This window comes from Xenopus tropicalis, chromosome 7 (assembly GCF_000004195.4).
Source record: "Xenopus tropicalis strain Nigerian chromosome 7, UCB_Xtro_10.0, whole genome shotgun sequence".
NCBI lineage: Eukaryota > Metazoa > Chordata > Amphibia > Anura > Pipidae > Xenopus > Xenopus tropicalis.
Window position 1 is genome coordinate 1,877,488 of NC_030683.2, and position 20,321 is coordinate 1,897,808.

General features: G+C 51.8%; 1 protein-coding gene across 1 annotated transcript in view; it reads right to left on the minus strand.

The window, feature by feature from the left end:
• Positions 1 to 20,321, minus strand: part of sorcs3 (sortilin-related VPS10 domain containing receptor 3) — a 225,124-nt gene that overhangs the window by 32,276 nt on the left and 172,527 nt on the right. The window contains exons 10-17 of the mRNA XM_031905700.1: positions 19,913 to 20,059; positions 19,186 to 19,288; positions 17,801 to 17,877; positions 17,537 to 17,628; positions 12,620 to 12,727; positions 4,092 to 4,209; positions 738 to 868; positions 160 to 273 (exon numbers count right to left, since the gene is read on the minus strand). Of these exons, the coding sequence (XP_031761560.1) occupies positions 160 to 273; positions 738 to 868; positions 4,092 to 4,209; positions 12,620 to 12,727; positions 17,537 to 17,628; positions 17,801 to 17,877; positions 19,186 to 19,288; positions 19,913 to 20,059 (890 nt within the window). The remainder of the gene's footprint in view (positions 1 to 159; positions 274 to 737; positions 869 to 4,091; positions 4,210 to 12,619; positions 12,728 to 17,536; positions 17,629 to 17,800; positions 17,878 to 19,185; positions 19,289 to 19,912; positions 20,060 to 20,321) is intronic.

Genomic DNA, 20,321 nt, shown 5'->3' on the forward strand with positions numbered 1-20,321 from the left:
GCTACAGATAAGGGATTGGGGGGTCAAAGGGAATAATGTAATAAATAAATACTAACAGTGGCGGGACCCTCATTTGAATAAGTGGGAGGTGCTCTGCAGGTACAACCCAATCAGCAGCCAGACGGTGGGACCCTTATGGATCAGGCTGTGGCCACTTACCCGCTGCTCCTCAGGTAGCTCTGCCCTTGGCCGCAGTCCCCGGAAACCGATGTTGGGTTGAACCAGAACGCCGGGCTGCACTGGTTCTTTCCATGTCTCTCGTAGCCGTAATCACTGGAAGAGACAGTCCGACAGCTTAGCGCCCCCACCTGGGCCGGTGCAGCAACAGCCCAATAAGTGTTACTGAACTACAATTATCTGCCTTTATCTACTGGCAGCTTTCAAATGGGGGTCACTGACCCCGGCAGCCAAACCCTATTGCTCTGTGAGGCTCCAGTTTTATTGTTATTGTTACTTTTTATTCCTTATCTTTCTATTCAGCCCCTCCCCTATTCATATACCAGCCTCTCATCCAAACTACACCCTGGTTGCTAAGGTAATTTGGATCCCAGCAACAAGATAACTGCTGGAATTCCAAACTTTACAAAAGGTAAAATAACTAAAAAAACTATGAATAATAAAAAATGAAGACCAATTGCAAATTGTCTCAGAATATCCCTCTCTACATCCTACTAAACACACGTTACAGTAACTCCCATGGCCCTTATGTTACTCCCAGCAACCTCTCTGTTTCTCACCATTCGAAGTCCCAGTGGGAGCACAGACACGGTTCCGTTATAGTCCGCAGATAGTCTTTTCCCAGCAGGCACTGGGACCCGGGCCTCCGCTTCCGGTAGGTTTTTCTCTCTCCCATCACACAGAAGTCTCTCTTCAGACCAAGGAATAAAAAAAAAAGCCATAAGAAGTGTTTTTTGGAGGTGTTTTTTTTTTTTTTTCAATGGCTGGGGCCCCTGTTTTCCCCATTGCCCAGGCCCCTGGCTTCCCCCATTGCCCAGGCCCCCTGGCTTCCCCCCTTGCCCAGGGCCCCCGACTTCCCCCCTTGCCCAGGGCCCCTGTTTTCCCCCATTGCCCAGGGCCCCTGGCTTCCCCCCATTGCCCAGGGCCCCCGACTTCCCCCCTTGCCCAGGGCCCCTGTTTTCCCCCATTGCCCAGGCCCCCTGGCTTCCCCCCTTGCCCAGGGCCCCGACTTCCCCCCTTGCCCAGGGCCCCTGTTTTCCCCCATTGCCCAGGGCCCCTGGCTTCCCCCCATTGCCCAGGGCCCCCGACTTCCCCCCTTGCCCAGGGCCCCTGTTTTCCCCCATTGCCCAGGCCCCCTGGCTTCCCCCCTTGCCCAGGGCCCCTGTTTTCCCCCATTGCCCAGGGCCCCTGTTTTCCCCCATTGCCCAGGGCCCCCGACTTCCCCCATTGCCCAGGGCCCCTGTTTTCCCCCATTGCCCAGGACCCCCGGCTTCCCCCATTGCCCAGGGCCCTGGTTTCCCCCATTGCCCAGGACCCCTGGCTTCACTCATTGCCCAGGTCCCTGGTTTCCCCCATTGCCCAGGGCCCCCCGGCTTCCCCCATTGCCCAGGACCCCTGGTTTCCCCCATTGCCCAGGGCCACCGACTTCCCCCATTGCCCAGGGCCCCCGACTTCCCCATTGCCCAGGGCCCCCGACTTCCCCCATTGCCCAGGGCCCCCAACTTCCCCCATTGCCCAGGGCCCCCAACTTCCCCCATTGCCCAGGGCCCCTGTTTTCCCCCATTGCCCAAGACCCCCGGCTTCACTCATTGCCCAGGTCCCTGGTTTCCCCCATTGCCCAGGACCCCGGCTTCCCCCATTGCCCAGGGCCCCCGGCTTCCCCCATTGCCCAGGACCCCCGGCTTCCCCCATTGCCCAGGGCCCCCGGCTTCCCCCATTGCCCAAGACCCCCGGCTTCCCCATTGCCCAGGACCCCGGCTTCCCCCATTGCCCAGGACCCCCGGCTTCCCCCATTGCCCAGGCCCCCTGGCTTCCCCCATTGCCCAGGGCCCCTGGTTTTCCCCATTGCCCAGGGCCCCCAACTTCCCCCATTGCCCAGGGCCCCTGTTTTCCCCCATTGCCCAAGACCCCCGGCTTCACTCATTGCCCAGGTCCCTGGTTTCCCCCATTGCCCAGGACCCCCGGCTTCCCCCATTGCCCAGGGCCCCCGGCTTCCCCCATTGCCCAGGACCCCCGGCTTCCCCCATTGCCCAGGGCCCCCGGCTTCCCCCATTGCCCAGGACCCCCGGCTTCCCCCATTGCCCAGGACCCCGGCTTCCCCCATTGCCCAGGACCCCCGGCTTCCCCCATTGCCCAGGCCCCCTGGCTTCCCCCATTGCCCAGGACCCCCGGCTTCCCCCATTGCCCAGGCCCCCTGGCTTCCCCCATTGCCCAGGGCCCCTGGTTTTCCCCATTGCCCAGGGCCCCTGGTTTTCCCCATTGCCCAGGGCCCCTGGTTTTCCCCATTGCCCAGGACCCCTGTTTTCCCCCATTGCCCGGGGCCCCTGTCTTCCCCCATTGCCCAGGTCCCTGGTTTCCCCCATTGCCGGACCCCCCAACTAACTAAATGACCCCTATAGTTCCTATATTCATCCTATCAGCTCGGTTTGTGAGGGGTTCATGGGAGTTGTAGTCCCAGAACAGGTAGCACACAGTCGGGTTCCTGTCCCTGCAGGTTCTTTCTGTTCTCTGGTTCTGATTCTTGATAAGAGAACAAAACTGGATCTGCTACATTGTTCCGTGATTCCTAAATGTCCCACAATGCTTTACTTGAAAAGCAAACTTTTGAATTGGTCTTCATTATTTATTTCTTATAGTTTTTGATCTATTTCCCTTCTTCTTCTGACTCTTTGCAGCTTTCAAATGGGGGTCACTGACCCCGGCAGCCAAACCCTATTGCTCTGTGAGGCTCCAGTTTTATTGTTATTGTTACTTTTTATTCCTTATCTTTCTATTCAGCCCCTCCCCTATTCATATATCAGTCACTCTCTCAAACCACTCCCTGGTTACTAAGGTAAACTGGGCCCTAGCAACCAGCTGAAATTCCAAACTTGAGAACACAAAGTAAAATAATTAAAAAACTACCGATAATAAAAAATGAAGACCAATTGCAAATTGTCCCAGCATGCTTTGCTTCCACCTTTCCCGGCGGGTTTGTGCGCAGTAAGGTCACTGCCGCTCGCTGATGAGTCTCAGTAATATTCTAAGTAACTGCACTTCCCTGTAATGTAATAATTGGATTTAATGGCCGGGGGGGGGGGGGGTGGGGCCGGAGCCAAGGTGCTTAGGCCTGAGATTTAGCATCTAAAAGCCCCATAGTAACGAGTCTGATTGTCAATAGGAGGATTCAGGGCCGGCGTGAAGGATTGTGGCTATTTGTGCCTTTGGCAACGCCGGCCGCTGACATCACCTCCCCACGAGCCCCAAATAGATCCGAGCAAAAATGGGTCTCAATTGCTTCCGTAAATCACCCATAATGCCGAGAGGCAGCTCTCCGCTCAGCCATTTACTGAAATGAATGCGGCTATGGGCTGGGGGGGGGGTCATTGTAACAATGATGGGAGCTGGGGGGGGGGGAGAGAAATGCTAAAGGGGGGTCACCTTTATGTTATAGAACAGCCAATTCTAAGCAACTTTTTAATTGGTCTTCATTATTTATTTCTTATCGTTTTTGATCTATTTGCAGCTTTCAAATGGGGGTCACTGACCCCGGCAACCAAAAACACTATTGCTCTGTGAGGCTACAATTCTAATGGTATTGTTAGTGTTTATTACTTATTTTTCTATTCAGCCCCTGTCCTATTCATATATCAGTCAAACCACTCCCTGGTTACTAAGGTAAACTGGGCCCTAGCAACCAGCTGAAATTCCAAACTGGAGAACACAAAGTGAAACAATTAAAAAACTACCGATAATAAAAAATGAAGACCAATTGCAAATTGTCTCAGAATAGCACTTTTATACATCATACTAAAGTTTAAATACAACATCCCCCAGGCCCCCATGTAATTAATAAAAGCCAAAGAGTCTGATGAAGTTCTAATCATGAAAGTCGGTTTCTGATTGGTCACATCAGCAGAGCCCGGAGCAAGTACCTGGTTGTTTAAGTGCCAGCTCTCGAAGTCGTTTTCATTGCACCTTCTCCCAAATATCGATTTGTAGTCGACTTTCACCAACTGCCACTCAGAGCGGAGGCTAAAATGGCCGAATACTCTGCGGGGGGAGAGAAAGGGACGGGGGCAAGATGGGTGTCAGTCTATCTCTCCCCATTACCCCCTCCCCCACATCAGCCCAAGGGGCAAGTGATTAGGGGAACAATGAACGTCATGTGGCCATATGGGCCTCTAACTGGGGGCAGTGGCACAGTCTGTGGGGCAATAACACACCCATCAATTCAAGGCGAACGTCATCCTTAATTTAATCCTTTATTATTCCCTGTCTTTCATTTACTGCCAATAGGAGCAAATCTCCTGCAGAGGGGCAAGATGGGGACAGTAGGGCAAGATGGGGACAGTAGGGCAAGATGGAGACAGTAGGGCAAGATGGGGACAGTAGGGCAAGATGGAGACAGTAGGACAAGATGGAGACAGTAGGGCAAGATGGAGACAGTAGGACAAGATGGAGACAGTAGGGCAAGATGGAGACAGTAGGGCAAGATGGAGACAGTAGGGCAAGATGGGGACAGTAGGGCAAGATGGAGACAGTAGGACAAGATGGAGACAGTTAGGGCAAGATGGAGACAGTAGGGCAAGATGGAGACAGTAGGGCAAGATGGAGACAGTAGGGCAAGATGGAGACAGTAGAGCAAGATGGAGACAGTAGGACAAGATGGAGACAGTAGGACAAGATGGAGACAGTAGGACAAGATGGAGACAGTAGGACAAGATGGAGACAGTAGGACAAGATGGAGACAGTAGGACAAGATGGAGACAGTAGGGCAAGATGGAGACAGTAGGGCAAGATGGGGACAGTAGGACAAGATGGAGACAGTAGGACAAGATGGAGACAGTAGGGCAAGATGGAGACAGTAGGACAAGATGGAGACAGTAGGGCAAGATGGAGACAGTAGGGCAAGATGGAGACAGTAGGGCAAGATGGAGACAGTAGGGCAAGATGGAGACAGTAGAGCAAGATGGAGACAGTAGGGCAAGATGGAGACAGTAGGGCAAGATGGAGACAGTAGGGCAAGATGGGGACAGTAAGACAAGATAAAGACAGTAGGGTGAGATGGGGGCAGTAGGGGAAACTACATTAACACTCGACATACAGCCCATCGACTATGAGACCTACAGGACACGGTTGGTGGAAGTGACTGCTGCTGATGGACCACAAAATGTGAAACAGAAATGCTGAATACTGGTTTATTTAATGGAATATACAGAAAGTTGATTTAATAGTTAACTTCCCCTTTAACTTCCTTCCCTCAGGGACCTGTTGCTCAGTCTGTTCTGCCCAACGCTGTGACTGCAAATCATGTTGTGGCCCCCAGACCCGTCGCCCTGTGACGCCCCTCGGAGGGGGTCCATCTGGGCTGACGGGGGGCTGACGGGGGGCTGATGGGGGGCTGACGGGGGGCTGACGGGGGGCTGACGGGGGGCTGACGGGGGGCTGATGGGGGGCTGACGGGGGGCTGATAGGGGGCTGACGGGGGGCTGACGGGGGGCTGATGGGGGGCTGACAAGCCCAGACGTGCCGGTAGCTCAGCGAATAAAACTCATTAAGATTCCCGCTCTGTGGGGATAATTAGCCAAACATTTCTCCAGAATTAAAATAGAAGCATTAGAATTACAAATAGTGATCCGGGGGCTGCGTCCTAATTAATAACGGGGGGCGGGGCCTGTGCTGGAATTCGTAGGAACACTTGTCTAAAACCAAGGCCGACCTGATGATTGGCCAATGGGTTACACTACCCAGTTGGAGCCCTGTTAGCAATGCCAACCCCATGTTATCTGCTTGGGCAGGTCCATATCCGACCCACTTCCCACACAGAACCACTGCCTGCATCAGGCTAAGTACCCCTATTTCTCATAGCCCCTCCCACATGTCATCACTGCCCCGCCCCACTGCCAGGGTTGGCCAAAAGGTGACAACCCTACTCACTGTGGGGTCCATGGATACCCGGGTACTTGGGCCCCCTATACTTGGGCCCCCGCTCCCTCCAGTAATCAGGGGGGTAACTATAGAGAAAGCAGACCCTTGAGTGTTGGGGTCCCAATGAAGGGGGTTATGGGGTCCCAATCAAGGGGATTATGGGGTCCAAATGAAGTGGGTTATGGGGTCCCAATGTAGGGGGTTATGGGGTCCCAATGAAGGGGGTTATGGGGTCCCAATGAAGGGGGTTATGGGGTTCCAATGAAGTGAGTTATGGGGTCCCAATGAAGGGGGTTATGGGGTCCCAATGAAGGGGGTTATGGGGTCCCAATGAAGGGGATTATGGGGTCCCAATCAAGGGGATTATGGGGTCCCAATGTAGGGGGTTATGGGGTCCCAATGAAGGGGGTTATGGGGTCCCAATGAAGTGGGTTATGGGGTCCCAATGAAGGGGGTTATGGGGTCCCAATGAAGGGGGTTATGGGGTCCCAATGAAGGGGATTATGGGGTCCCAATCAAGGGGATTATGGGGTCCAAATGAAGGGGTTATGGGGTCCGAATGAAGTGGGTTATGAGGTCCCAATGTAGGGGGTTATGGGGTCTGAATGAAGGGGGTTATGGGGTCCCAATGAAGGGGGTTATGGGGTCCCAATGAAGTGGGTTATGGGGTCCCAATTAAGGGGGTTATGGGGTCCCAATGAAGGGGGTTATGGGGTCCCAATGAAGGGGGTTATGGGGTCTCAATGAAGGGGGTTTTGGGGTCCCTATGAAGTGGGTTATGGGGTCCCAATGAAGGGGGTTATGGGGTCCCTATGAAGTGGGTTATGGGGTCCCAATGAAGTGGGTTATGGGGTCCCAATGAAGTGGGTTATGGGGTCCCTATGAAGGGAGTTATGGGGTCCGAATGAAGTGGGTTATGGGGTCCCAATGAAGGGGGTTATGGGGTCCCTATGAAGTGGGTTATGGGGTCCCAATGAAGTGGGTTATGGGGTCCCAATGAAGTGGGTTATGGGGTCCCTATGAAGGGAGTTATAGGGTCCGAATGAAGTGGGTTATGGGGTCTGAATGAAGGGGGTTATGGGGTCCGAATGAAGTGGGTTATGGGGTCCCAATGAAGGGGGTTATGGGGTCCGAATGAAGTGGGTTATGGGGTCCGAATGAAGGGGGTTATGGGGTCCCAATGAAGTGGGTTATGGGGTCCCAATGAAGTGGGTTATGGGATCTGAATGAAGGGGGTTATGGGGTCCCAATGAAGGGGTTATGGGGTCCCAATGAAGGGAGTTATAGGGTCCGAATGAAGTGGGTTATGGGGTCTGAATGAAGGGGGTTATGGGGTCCGAATGAAGTGGGTTATGTGGTCCCAATGAAGGGGTTATGGGGTCCCAATGAAGTGGGTTATGTGGTCCCAATGAAGGGGTTATGTGGTCCCAATGAAGGGGTTATGTGGTCTGAATGAAGGGGGTTATGGGGTCTGAATGAAGTGGGTTATGTGGTCCCAATGAAGGGGTTATGTGGTCCGAATGAAGTGGGTTATGGGGTCTGAATGAAGGGGGTTATGGGGTCCGAATGAAGTGGGTTATGTGGTCCCAATGAAGGGGTTATGGGGTCCCAATGAAGTGGGTTATGTGGTCCCAATGAAGGGGTTATGTGGTCCCAATGAAGGGGTTATGTGGTCCCAATGAAGGGGTTATGGGGTCCCAATGAAGGGAGTTATAGGGTCCGAATGAAGTGGGTTATGGGGTCTGAATGAAGGGGGTTATGGGGTCCGAATGAAGTGGGTTATGTGGTCCCAATGAAGGGGGTTATGGGGTCCCAATGAAGTGAACTCCCTGCAGTTTAGGGTCAGGTTCTGACAATGGGTCACAGCAAGTAGGTGGGTCCAGGTCAGGTTGTGGGTCGGCACAATAGGGGGTCATTTACAGAGACCCAAGCCAGAAGCACTAAGAGGCACAAAAGCTTGCAATTAAATCCAGACAAAACCAACCAGATAAATATCCAACCAATGAAATTGCAACTAGCAATTTTCTTATTTCTGCCATTTTGAAACCCAGTTGGCGCTGGAACGGTGCAGGCTGGCTGGTTCGGTTGCCCATATTTTGGCCAAGGGGTGCAGAGTCCGAGTGCCCGACTCTGCCTACAATGGTGCTTGGCCAGAGACACGGAAGGAACCAGCCCGCCGCCCTCGCTAAACAAGCGTCAGCTTCTCGTCGCTGCGGCCTCGTTACTAGGCGGCTAATTAATAGCGACACGAAGGGGAAGTGACATCGCCGCAGATTTATGATGAAGCCGTTAGGAAAAAGGTCACTTGCAATTCTGCTATAATTAAACTTTTCATTAATTTTTCAGGCGCACAATACCCGGCGCATAATCTACGCATTGACCAGCTGCCCCGCCGCTGCATTATTTATGGGCAAATCTCTCAATATTAATGGTAATTAAAAGCTTGTCTCTCCAGCTGCCCAGATGGTCGGGAGAAACCTCTCCGGTTAAACGGGGGGGGGGGGGGTTGAGTCAGCGGTTCTGCCAATGATTTGCGTCTGTTTAAATGAAGCCAAAATAGCTGCTCCATGGCCCCTCCCACTGCCCAACGGACCATAGAGAGAGAGGGATACGGTCTCCATGACTCTCCTTGTTTAATAAGGTTAAAGCCTCCCCTGCCGGCAGGGCTGTAAATAAAGGGCAACTGATAGTGACGAGCGAATCTGCCACGTTCGGCGTCGGCATAAAATTTGCAAAATTGCTGAAAAATTGGCGAAACGGTGAGAAATTCGTGAAACGTTTTTTGATACGTGCGACTTTTTTGGATGTGACCACGCCCTTTTTTTGAAGTTACACAACAATTAGCCAATGGCGAAATGTAGAATTTTGCTGCGAATCCATGTCCGGCGAAAAAATCCGCTAGGAACCGATCCCATCGCGGGTATTGGGGGGCGGCTGCCCAGACCCACAGAGCGTATTATCTGCAATATAGGCTGCCACAAAGCGAGACAGGGATGCTGCGTTTTTCCAGAAGGGAAGTTGCCATGGATACTAGGAAATAACTTTCTTATACCGAGATTTCATGGAAAATGAATAATATTTGCATCCAGGTGAATATGGAAATTCTGCCCCAAAAGGGCGACGTCTCGGCCGGTGTCCCCGGTGCCAATTAATCCGCTAAAATCCCGTGACCTCCGGCCCCTCCCGCGGCGCCTGGAACAATGGAGTCTCCGGCGCAGGATGAAGCGAGGGGCTTTGGCGGGGGGAATATAAAGGAGGCCGCAGAGCCACGCGGAGATGAGAAGGCGGCAGAGCGCGGCACTAAAATCCTCCGCTTTATGGACTTTCTGCTGGAAACTGAATAATGGAAAAGCCAATAAAAAAGCTCAATTTGGGCACTTTTTTAGCTTCTTGTTTATATAATATTAAAGAAGGGAGTCGGGGGGGCGGGTTGTGCGGATGTTGGGGGAGTCAGACTGCAACACTGATTGCTGCGACTGGGGGGGGGGCGAGGGTCCCAGTAACAGCCTGAAGGGGTCAGTAATGGGCGCAGTCGCAAGGGAACCTTTTAGGTTCCATTAAAGGTCCAAACCCGCTCCTTACACGTCTGTTGCTCTGAGCGTCATTGTGCCCAGGGGGGGGGGGCGAGCCAACCGGCCAGTTGCCCCTCACAGGGGGGCTCATTGCTCCGCCTCCCAATGACAAGCGATCGGGGGTAACGATAACGGGGCACAGAATAGGGGTAAAGAGGAGAGGTACCTGCCTGGCGCCCCATCATCGTTGCACCCTAGAAAGGTGTCTCTTCTGCCCCCCCTAGTTCCTGCCCTGATTGTGCCCATCCTGCCTCTTCTGCCCAATCACGTGCCACTAGGGAGCCCTGGGGCAGTCGCCACCCTGAACATGGCGGTAATTCTGACCTTCTAGCGGCGAGTTGCACCAATAGGTTTGACTTGCGCCAAAAGCTTCCCGTTAACGCCATTTTAGCTGCGACCAGAAGTGACAGTTAGAGGTTCTGGCAATGGGGCACAGCAAGTAGGTGGGTCGGGGCCAGGTTGTGGGTCGTTGGATCCGCATTCCAGTATAAAGGGGCACAAAAGCTTGCAATTAAATCCAGATAAAACCAACCAGATAAATATCCAACCAATGAAATTGCAACAAGCGATTTTCTTATTTCTGCCATTTAGAAACCCAGTTGGCGCTGGAACCGTGTAGATTGGCTGATTTGGTTGCCCATATTTTGGCCAACCAAATCAGAGTCCAAAGCTGACCGTGCCCGACGCTGCCTGCAATGGCGCTTGGCCAGAGACACAGACTTTCCGGACGCAGATGGAACCAGCCCAGCGCCCTCTTTAAATAAGCGTCAGCTTCTTGTCGCTGCGGCCTCGTTACGCGGCGACTAATTAATAGCGACATAAAAGGGGAAAAATATAGTATTGCACTCCAATCACAGCTGCAAATACAACTGAACCATCTGGGAAACCACTGCATTATGGGAAAAAGAGCCTCTAATCTCCTCCTGCTGTCAAGCCTCCAACTGGCCAAACATGGGCCAACCTGGCCACAACCAACTGAGGAGCAAATCAAGAGGCTCGTTGCCTGAGATCTGCTTGGTGATTGGCCCACAGACTGTACTGTTGGGCGATGACATCATTGCCCCCAAATATGGTCCAATCATTGGCCGGCGTGGAGAAAGTGGCTATGGATCTGCTCCTTTGGTGGACATTTCTGTCAGCGGGGTAACTTGGTCGTGATGGGGCCCCCCTGCACTAAAACCTTTTGACCAGTCCCTCCTCCCCTGCCCCCCTCCCTTCTCCCCTGCCCCTCCCTCCTCCCCTGCCCCCCTCCCTTCTCCCCTGCCCCCCTCCCTCCTCCCCTGCCCCCCCTCCCCTCCTCCCCTGCCCCCTCCCTCCTCCCCTGCCCCCCTCCCTTCTCCCCTGCCCCCTCCCTCCTCCCCTGCCCCCCTCCCTTCAGCCTGGCCCCCCCTGCAACTGCTGGGTCTGCTCTGTATATATATATATATAGTTACACCCCTGATTTCCAGCCATCAGAATTCGGTATTTACCCGACTGTGACTCTGAGGTTTAAACAACCCCCCCCCCCAACCTATAACTGTGCTTAACCCTTCGACAGTTGAGATTTAATTAACAAACGACTCCCATTCTGCAGATGGAGTTGGCGTTCGGCCCCTGAGGGCCCCATAGTGCAGCGGGTGGGGGGGTGAGAATGTTGGGAATTAGATGATATTATTGGACAAGTGGGGCCGGGCCCCGGAGAGACCTGCGATGCCCTCGGTGGGAACATTCTGGGCAATATCCGTAATGAGATCTCCGTATCGTGGTTTCACCTTCCCCGAGGCGACGGGGAGATAATGTGTTTCCTACACCTGCCGTGAATGTGATACGGGGGGCCCCCGCTCTGCCCCCCACAAGCCCCTCGCCTGATAATTAGAGCCGAGCCACGAGTTCCGACTGCTGAGACTGGAAATGGGGAACATTAGGGATCAGTAACACATGGAGCTGAATGTTCTAAGCCGGCGACGTGGGGGGGTATTTATTAGCATTAATAAACCGCAACCAAACCCAAACCCACACGGAACCAGAACTTAACAGCAGAAACAATTTTATCTTTCTATAATACACATTTAGGAGCCCCAGAAATTTGGGGTTACTGTGCCTTGAAATGATGTGGTCACTGCGCCATAAAATACTGGGGTCACTGTGCCGTGAAATGTTGGGGTCACTGCGCCATAAAATACTGGGGTCACTGTGCCGTGAAATGTTGGGGTCACTATGCCCTGAAATGATGGGGTCAGAGTGTCATGAAATGTTGGGGTCACTATGCCATGAAATGTTGGGGTCACTGTGCCGTGAAATGTTGGGGTCACTATGCCATGAAATGTTGGGGTCACTATGCCATGAAATGTTGGGGTCACTGTGCCGTGAAATGTTGGGGTCACTATGCCCTGAAATGATGGGGTCAGAGTGTCATGAAATGTTGGGGTCAGAGTGTCATGAAATGTTGGGGTCACTATGCCATGAAATGATGGGGTCACTGTGCCATGAAATGATGGGGTCACTGTGCCATGAAATGTTGGGGTCACTGTGTCATGAATGTTTGGGGTCACAGTGTCATGAAATGTTGGGGTCACTGTGTCATGAAATGTTGGGGTCACTGTGCCATGAAATGTTGGGGTCACTGTGTCATGAAATGTTGGGGTCACTGTGTCATGAAATGTTGGGGTCACTGTGCCATGAAATGTTGGGGTCACTGTGTCATGAAATGTTGGGGTCACTGTGTCATGAAATGTTGGGGTCACTGTGTCATGAAATGTTGGGGTCACTGTGCCATGAAATGTTGGGGTCACTGTGTCATGAAATGTTGGGGTCACTATGCCATGAAATGTTGGGGTCACTGTGTCATATAAAGCTTTTTCACACACTTTTTGATGTAAAATGCAATAATGAGCAAAGGGGTGAATTTCTAGTGGGCGGGGCCTTATGGCAGTGTGTGTGGCCTAAATGATAAACAACATTGTTTGGGGGGGGGTACTCACGTCATGATGTGATTCTCCAGCCCAGGCTCTATAAGCGCCCCATCAACAAACAGCGGCACGGAGGTAAATGCGTATTTATTCCACGAACGGCCCTCATCGAAACTCAACCTGGGAAATAGTGAGAGTTCAGTTTAGTTGGAACCAATCAAAAGCAAGAGTATGTGCCACCAAATCAGACAATAACCTAATATATTGCTTTTATTTGTAATATGTTCCCCTTCCAACACTTTCCCCTGTCTCTGCCCCTATATATTAGGTACCTACCTAGTGCTACCAACCCCTATTTCTGTAGGGAAATGAGAGCAGGGCAGGCAGTAACCCTTCCAACACTTTCCCCTGTCTCTGCCCCTATATATTAGGTACCTACCTAGTGCTACCAACCCCTATTTCTGTAGGGAAATGAGAGCAGGGCAGGCAGTAACCCTTCCAACACTTTCCCCTGTCTCTGCCCCTATATATTAGGTACCTACCTAGTGCTACCAACCCCTATTTCTGTAGGGAAATGAGAGCAGGGCAGGCAGTAACCCTTCCAACACTTTCCCCTGTCTCTGCCCCTATATATTAGGTACCTACCTAGTGCTACCAACCCCTATTTCTGTAGGGAAATGAGAGCAGGGCAGGCAGTAACCCTTCCAACACTTTCCCCTGTCTCTGCCCCTATATATTAGGTACCTACCTAGTGCTACCTACCCCTATTTCTGTAGGGAAATGAGAGCAGGGCGGGCAGTAACCCTTCCAACACTTTCCCCTGTCTCTGCCCCTATATATTAGGTACCTACCTAGTGCTACCAACCCCTATTTCTGTAGGGAAATGAGAGCAGGGCAGGCAGTAACCCTTCCAACACTTTCCCCTGTCTCTGCCCCTATATATTAGGTACCTACCTAGTGCTACCAACCCCTATTTCTGTAGGGAAATGAGAGCAGGGCAGGCAGTAACCCTCCCAACACTTTCCCCTGTCTCTGCCCCTATATATTAGGTACCTACCTAGTGCTACCAACCCCTATTTCTGTAGGGAAATGAGAGCAGGGCAGGCAGTAACCCTTCCAACACTTTCCGCTGTCTCTGCCCCTATATATTAGGTACCTACCTAGTGCTACCAACCCCTATTTCTGTAGGGAAATGAGAGCAGGGCAGGCAGTAAACCCTTCCAACACTTTCCCCTGTCTCTGCCCCTATATATTAGGTACCTACCTAGTGCTACCAACCCCTATTTCTGTAGGGAAATGAGAGCAGGGCAGGCAGTAACCCTCCCAACACTTTCCCCTGTCTCTGCCCCTATATATTAGGTACCTACCTAGTGCTACCAACCCCTATTTCTGTAGGGAAATGAGAGCAGGGCAGGCAGTAACCCTTCCAACACTTTCCCCTGTCTCTGCCCCTATATATTAGGTACCTACCTAGTGCTACCAACCCCTATTTCTGTAGGGAAATGAGAGCAGGGCAGGCAGTAACCCTCCCAACACTTTCCCCTGTCTCTGCCCCTATATATTAGGTACCTACCTAGTGCTACCAACCCCTATTTCTGTAGGGAAATGAGAGCAGGGCAGGCAGTAACCCTTCCAACACTTTCCCCTGTCTCTGCCCCTATATATTAGGTACCTACCTAGTGCTACCAACCCCTATTTCTGTAGGGAAATGAGAGCAGGGCAGGCAGTAACCCTTCCAACACTTTCCCCTGTCTCTGCCCCTATATATTTGGTACCTACCTAGTGCTACCAACCCCTATTTCTGTAGGGAAATGAGAGCAGGGCAGGCAGTAACCCTTCCAACACTTTCCGCTGTCTCTGCCCCTATATATTAGGTACCTACCTAGTGCTACCAACCCCTATTTCTGTATGTAGAGGGGTGAGTTGGGGGCTAGAGCGAGGGGCTGGATACAGATATAGGAATTAGGCCGCGTTGGGCTCGAGGGGTTCGGGCCCAGGAGAAGCTGATGGATGAAGTCGCTCGGTACTTGCTGTTCTGTTCGGATCCGTGTGTCAGATCAATGCCACTGAGACCTATAAAAGCTTATTGATTCCTAAATAACACTGTTCCAGACACTGGGTGTTTAGAGAGAGGAACGGGGGCTTTTTGCTCTAATGGAACATTCAATCTAAAGGCAGAGAAGTATCTCAGCTTCCACTGAGCCCCCAAATAGCAATAAGAGAGGGGGGAATTATATGAGGGATTTGGGGTGATTATGCTGCTGCTCCCCAAGGCACTGAAGGTAAAACCAACCCGCAATGCCAAGGGGGGGGGCAATAAGGACAAAGAAGCCCCCAAGTAACATAGCTGTGGGACAGGGAAGCTGAAAATCACTGAAAATGAGATATAAAGTAGTGAATTAAAGGTATATGAAAGCCATGGCTGCTTCTGCTACACTCAATAGGCCAGCCGGTAACTATACAACAGCTATGTATGAGGGAGGCGGGGCATTGAAATCTGTTTAACCAATGGTAGGCCCCCTACGAGTGGGCAGGGCTACCACTGGGGAGGGTTATGTCCAGAATACAATCAGGGGCACTGGGGGGGCGGCACAGATTTAATGGACCTGAATAGCTGATCAATCAGGGGTTTGGGTCAGCCAGTGCCATGTTCTGGGCTGGGCAGAGGCGTGGGCTGGGCAGAGGCGTGGGCTGGGCAGAGGCGTGGGCTGGGCAGAGGCGTGGGCTGGGCAGAGGCGTGGGCTGGGCAGAGGCGTGGGCTGGGCAGAGGCGTGGGCTGGGCAGAGGCGTGGGCTGGGCAGAGGCGTGGGCTGGGCAGAGGCGTGGGCTGGGCAGAGGCGTGGGCTGGGTAGAGGCGTGGGCTGGGCAGAGGCGTGGGCTGGGCAGAGGCGTGGTTGAGTTAAACATGGCACCCACAGAGGGCTAAGATCCCAGTACCCCTGGAGGGCCCGACTAAGTGCTATGGGGCCCAATCGGTTCTGCCCATGTATCTGGAATGTTCCCAGCGGCAGCGGAACCAACAACGGTTTCCTATTAAGGTTAAATAGCAAATTTTCTAAACTCAAGAATCCGGGTTCTGGTGCCTGTGGGAGATTTCGGCCCAAACCTCATTGATTTCTCACTAATTTCAGGGATTCTGCAAAGAAATCGAGGTCGTTGGCTCCTGTTCTCTCTCTGCCGCTTATTAAAGGAATAAAGTCCCCCCCCCGGGGGCAGGGAATTCTGGGACAGACACTTATCAGTCGGTATCATATGCCTGGAACAATGGGTCGGTACCCGGCGCCGGTTCCACATAATTAAAGATAAACAGTCGGAGCGTCGGTATCTGGCCCGCGGGGGGGGGGAGTTTTTGTCTCCTTTTTGCCCTTCCTGGGCCTTTAACCCACATCAGACAATCAGCCCTTTGCTATTCCGCCCGCACTACCCCAGTGGAGACTGAATGCTGTTTGGCTTCTACTGATAACGGACACGGGATTGGTTCAGACCTTATCGGAGTTTTCCCATGAACCCGCGGTGGTTTTGTTCCCCTGACCCCAAGGGACCCTCCTCTTCTAGGTCATTGTGCCAATCACATCCCATTGTCGCACTTTCCTTTCTCTTCTTACAGCAACGAGGGATATTTCCCCTTTGTCTGTCTGTCCCATTGCATGTAATTACATTATTTGCAGAGAAACAGAAATACTATGGTACCTTCATTGTGATACTGGAACATATTAACTGGGTAGTATAATAAAAAAGGATCATTTTTGGGGGGGGGGGGGGGAGGGCAGAATACCCAGAAGGAGATGCCATAATATTATGGGATGGAAGGGGCTGGAGACATTAAGAAGGGTAGGAAATAAAGGGCAAGTCAAGCAGATGGGGTGGGGAGGTGGCAACAAGCGGAAAATGCCAGCTGGAATGGGAATAAAGGGGAAACTGACTGTAAGAAAAAGTAGGAGGAGCCATAGAGAATGGGAGGTACAGGGGTGACATTAGGAGGAAGGGGGAGGGAAAGTTATAGAAACTGGGAGGGATGAGTAGGCAGGGCCGCCATCAGAAATCACGGGGCCCCTCACAAAATTTTCTGGGCCCCCCTCCCATGAGTACAGGACACACAGACATAAAATGTATTAGGGCCCCCCTACCACCGTTCTCCCAGCTATGCTGGCCAGGGCCCCCCTGATGATATGCTAGCCACGGCCCCTCCATACACAGTGCCCCCAATTGCCCCATAGACAGTACACAGTGCCCCCATAGAAAGTGCCATCAGTTGTCCCCATAGACAGTGCCCCCAATTGTCCCCATAGACAGTGCCCCCAATTGTCCCCATAGACAGTGCCCCCAATTGCCTCATACACAGTGCCCCCTATAGACCAGGCCCACTTTAAAAGTGAAGATTGGCCGGGCCCAGGACAACTGTTCCCCCTGTGCCCCCCTGATGGTGGCCCCATGAGTAGGTGTCATGAAGAGGAATGGGGAGGAGCTACAATGAGTAGGAGGCATGAGTAGGCAACATGAGGAGGAGCCATAGAGAATGGGAGGTACAGGGGTGACCTTAGGAGGAGGGGAAGGGAAAGTTATAGAAACTGGGAGGGATGAGTAGGTGTCATGAAGAGGAATGGGGAGGAGCTACAATGACTAGGAGGAGTTGTAGGCAACATGAGGAGGAGGAGCCATAGAGAATGGGAGGTACTGGGGTGACATTAGGAGGAGAGGGTGGGAAAGTTATAGAAACTGGGGGGGATGAGTAGGTGTCATGAAGAGGAATGGGGAGGAGCTAAAATGACTGGGAGGAGTAGGCAACATGAGGAGGAGGAGCCAATAACATGATTGGTGATAAAGCAAAACTGGGGCAGACATTGATTTAAAGGGAAACAGATGAGTCTGAAACAGTTGTGAGGGATCTGCCCCCCCCCGAGTCTGTTATGACATTGCCCCCCGATCCATTAAGTTTATATCCATTAGTATATTTATATATTTATTATATAGTTATTTATAAGTTCTTACCACAAATGGCGCACCGGCAGGGTCGTATGTTTCATGGCAACCAGAGCGCCCCCCCAGTCTAAGTACCATATGTTATATTCCTCTTCAAAGATCTGTCAGGGACACAGAGAGAGAAAAAAACATTAAATAAACAACACCCCCCCCCGACATTTATATTCCTAACACTTCAATAGGTTACTAAATACCCCAATGCCCCCCTATAAAGCAACGGAACAGATACACAGGATTACATGGACCCCCCACATTTACACGCAAGGAACATACGTGTTTCCAGGTGTTGCCGCCATCAGAGGAGATGAACATGTTGGTGTCGGTGGGGGACAACTCGGAGCCGACGTTCCCTAAAATAAAACAGAAATACAAATATAATCCCAATATTTATGACTGACGCTTTCAGGGCTCTTTATATCTAGTGACCTGGGGCAGAGGGGTGATTGTCAGCTCTGTGGGCGAGGCATTGCTGTGTAACAATAGATGCAGTTTTATTGCTACAGAGAGAAGTACTAGCGACCCCCCAATATAACCGTCGCTCTACAGGAAGAAATATTTGCGGTTTTGTTCCCATAAATCTGTGCCCCCCCCCACGCCGAGCGCTGACGGATGGATATTGGTTTGTACGAGAAACGCCATAATATCTGGGCTCGGCGGCCGCGCCGAACGCCGCGTCTGACACAGTCACTGCTCCGGGAAGATTTGTTGGGGGGAAACGAGAAACAGAAAGATACTTTGTTTCACATCAAAATCATTTAACTGTTTCCTTGGACTGAGGGAAATGGAGTGTCGGGCAATAAATAGTCTCACCGTGTGTTATTGGCTTATTTATTATACAGTAAGTGACAAGAACTAAACTGCTACTTTCCCACCTCCACCAATCATGGCCTCTCCTTTCCCACCAAACCAATCATGGCCTCTCCTTTCCCACCAAACCAATTATGGCCTCTCCTTTCCCACCAAACCAATCATGGCCTCTCCTTTCCCACCCAGACCAATCATGGCCTCTCCTTTCCCACCAAACCAATCATGGCCTCTCCTTTCCCACCAAACCAATCATGGCCTCTCCTTTCCCACCAAACCAATCATGGCCTCTCCTTTCCCACCCAGACCAATCATGGCCTCTCCTTTCCCACCAAACCAATCATGGCCTCTCCTTTCCCACCCAGACCAATCATGGCCTCTCCTTTCCCACCAAACCAATCATGGCCTCTCCTTTCCCACCAAACCAATCATGGCCTCTCCTTTCCCACCAAACCAATCATGGCCTCTCCTTTCCCACCAAACCAATCATGGCCTCTCCTTTCCCACCCAGACCAATCATGGCCTCTCCTTTCCCACCAAACCAATCATGGCCTCTCCTTTCCAACCAAACCAATCATGGCCTCTCCTTTCCCACCAAACCAATCATGGCCTCTCCTTTCCCACCAAACCAAACCACCCCTGAGTGTATGTACCGAGTCCCTGCAGTAAAGCAAGGCTGGGCTGCTGTGTGAGTGCTAACAAGGAAGTCCCTAAGGGGAAGTAGAGACACGAGTACCAAGCAAACACACCATTACACAAGCACCACAATCCTTTCTGGGACAAACAAGCAAGTGGGGCAAGTACATGTGACTCCGGCCCTTGGTACCACAAGGGGGGGTATTTACTGTAATCACCTGAGGCAACAATGAGCCAGGGGACAGTCACCTTGCTGGAGATGCTCCCAGAGTTATAGGGGTTCTCTGACATCTGCAGGTGGAAATGTAGGGAGCAGAACGGCTGCAAATAGAGAAAGAGATTCAAAACCATCAGGAACCTGAAAATGATACAACGTGGCCTCTGATTGGCTGATTCTTAGCTGCCTGCAGCATCCCAGCCATTGGGGCACAGAGCAACAGTGCATTATGGGAGAATTCTCTACATTAAAGCAGCACAGTTACTGCCGCCAGTGCCCCATCCGGTTCCCAATAGCCCCAGTCAGTCATCGGAGCATTAACCATTAATGGTGTGGAACTGATTTCCCTACGGAGTAAACCAATCGCATCTCGGAGATGGGACGCCGAGTAATTATGTCTCGGTCTAATAATTTAGAAACTGGGGCACGAATGGGAACCAATTATATTTCATTTAACCTCGGCAGTATGGCAGCTCCCAGGCACAGTGATAAAAATACAGAGCCGTAAGGTTCCTGGGGGCCAATAACCATTCCGGAGGCCAATAACCATCCCAGGGGCCAATAACCAATCACTTATCAATATATAATTGAACAAACAGCGAGAGATGGGGGGGGCTACTGTGTATTAACCCCAAAGTGACTTGTTACCCAATAGTGTATTTATTCCCCTGTGTTTATACCTCGGATTCCCCTCCCCCATTATAGAGCGGGCAATTGGGGCAACTGACCAGCAGGCAGGTGATTGGGTTCCCCCTCAGGTCCGTGTCCGGGGCTTGTAGCAGGCGCCAGTCCCGACCTTTGTTATAAGTAATAAACGTCTTTATCTGTTCGTCCACCTTCTTGTTGGCCAGAAATAACCCCTTTACCCCGGCTACCTAGGAGTAAGGAGACGAGACAGACATTGATGCACAGCAAGAGATTCCCTGGGGCAGAACGGCAAATCTTTTGCCCAATACGGGGGCATCAAATGGTTATAATACACAAGCGCCCTGAATATCCTGTAAATTATATCCTTATAAATGGTACTTAGTGATGTAGTTTGTCCCATGACTCATTGAAACTTGTGTATCATAATAAATAAAGTACCCCCTGTTATAAAATATAAGGATATTACACCTTAAAGTTCCATGACCTGTA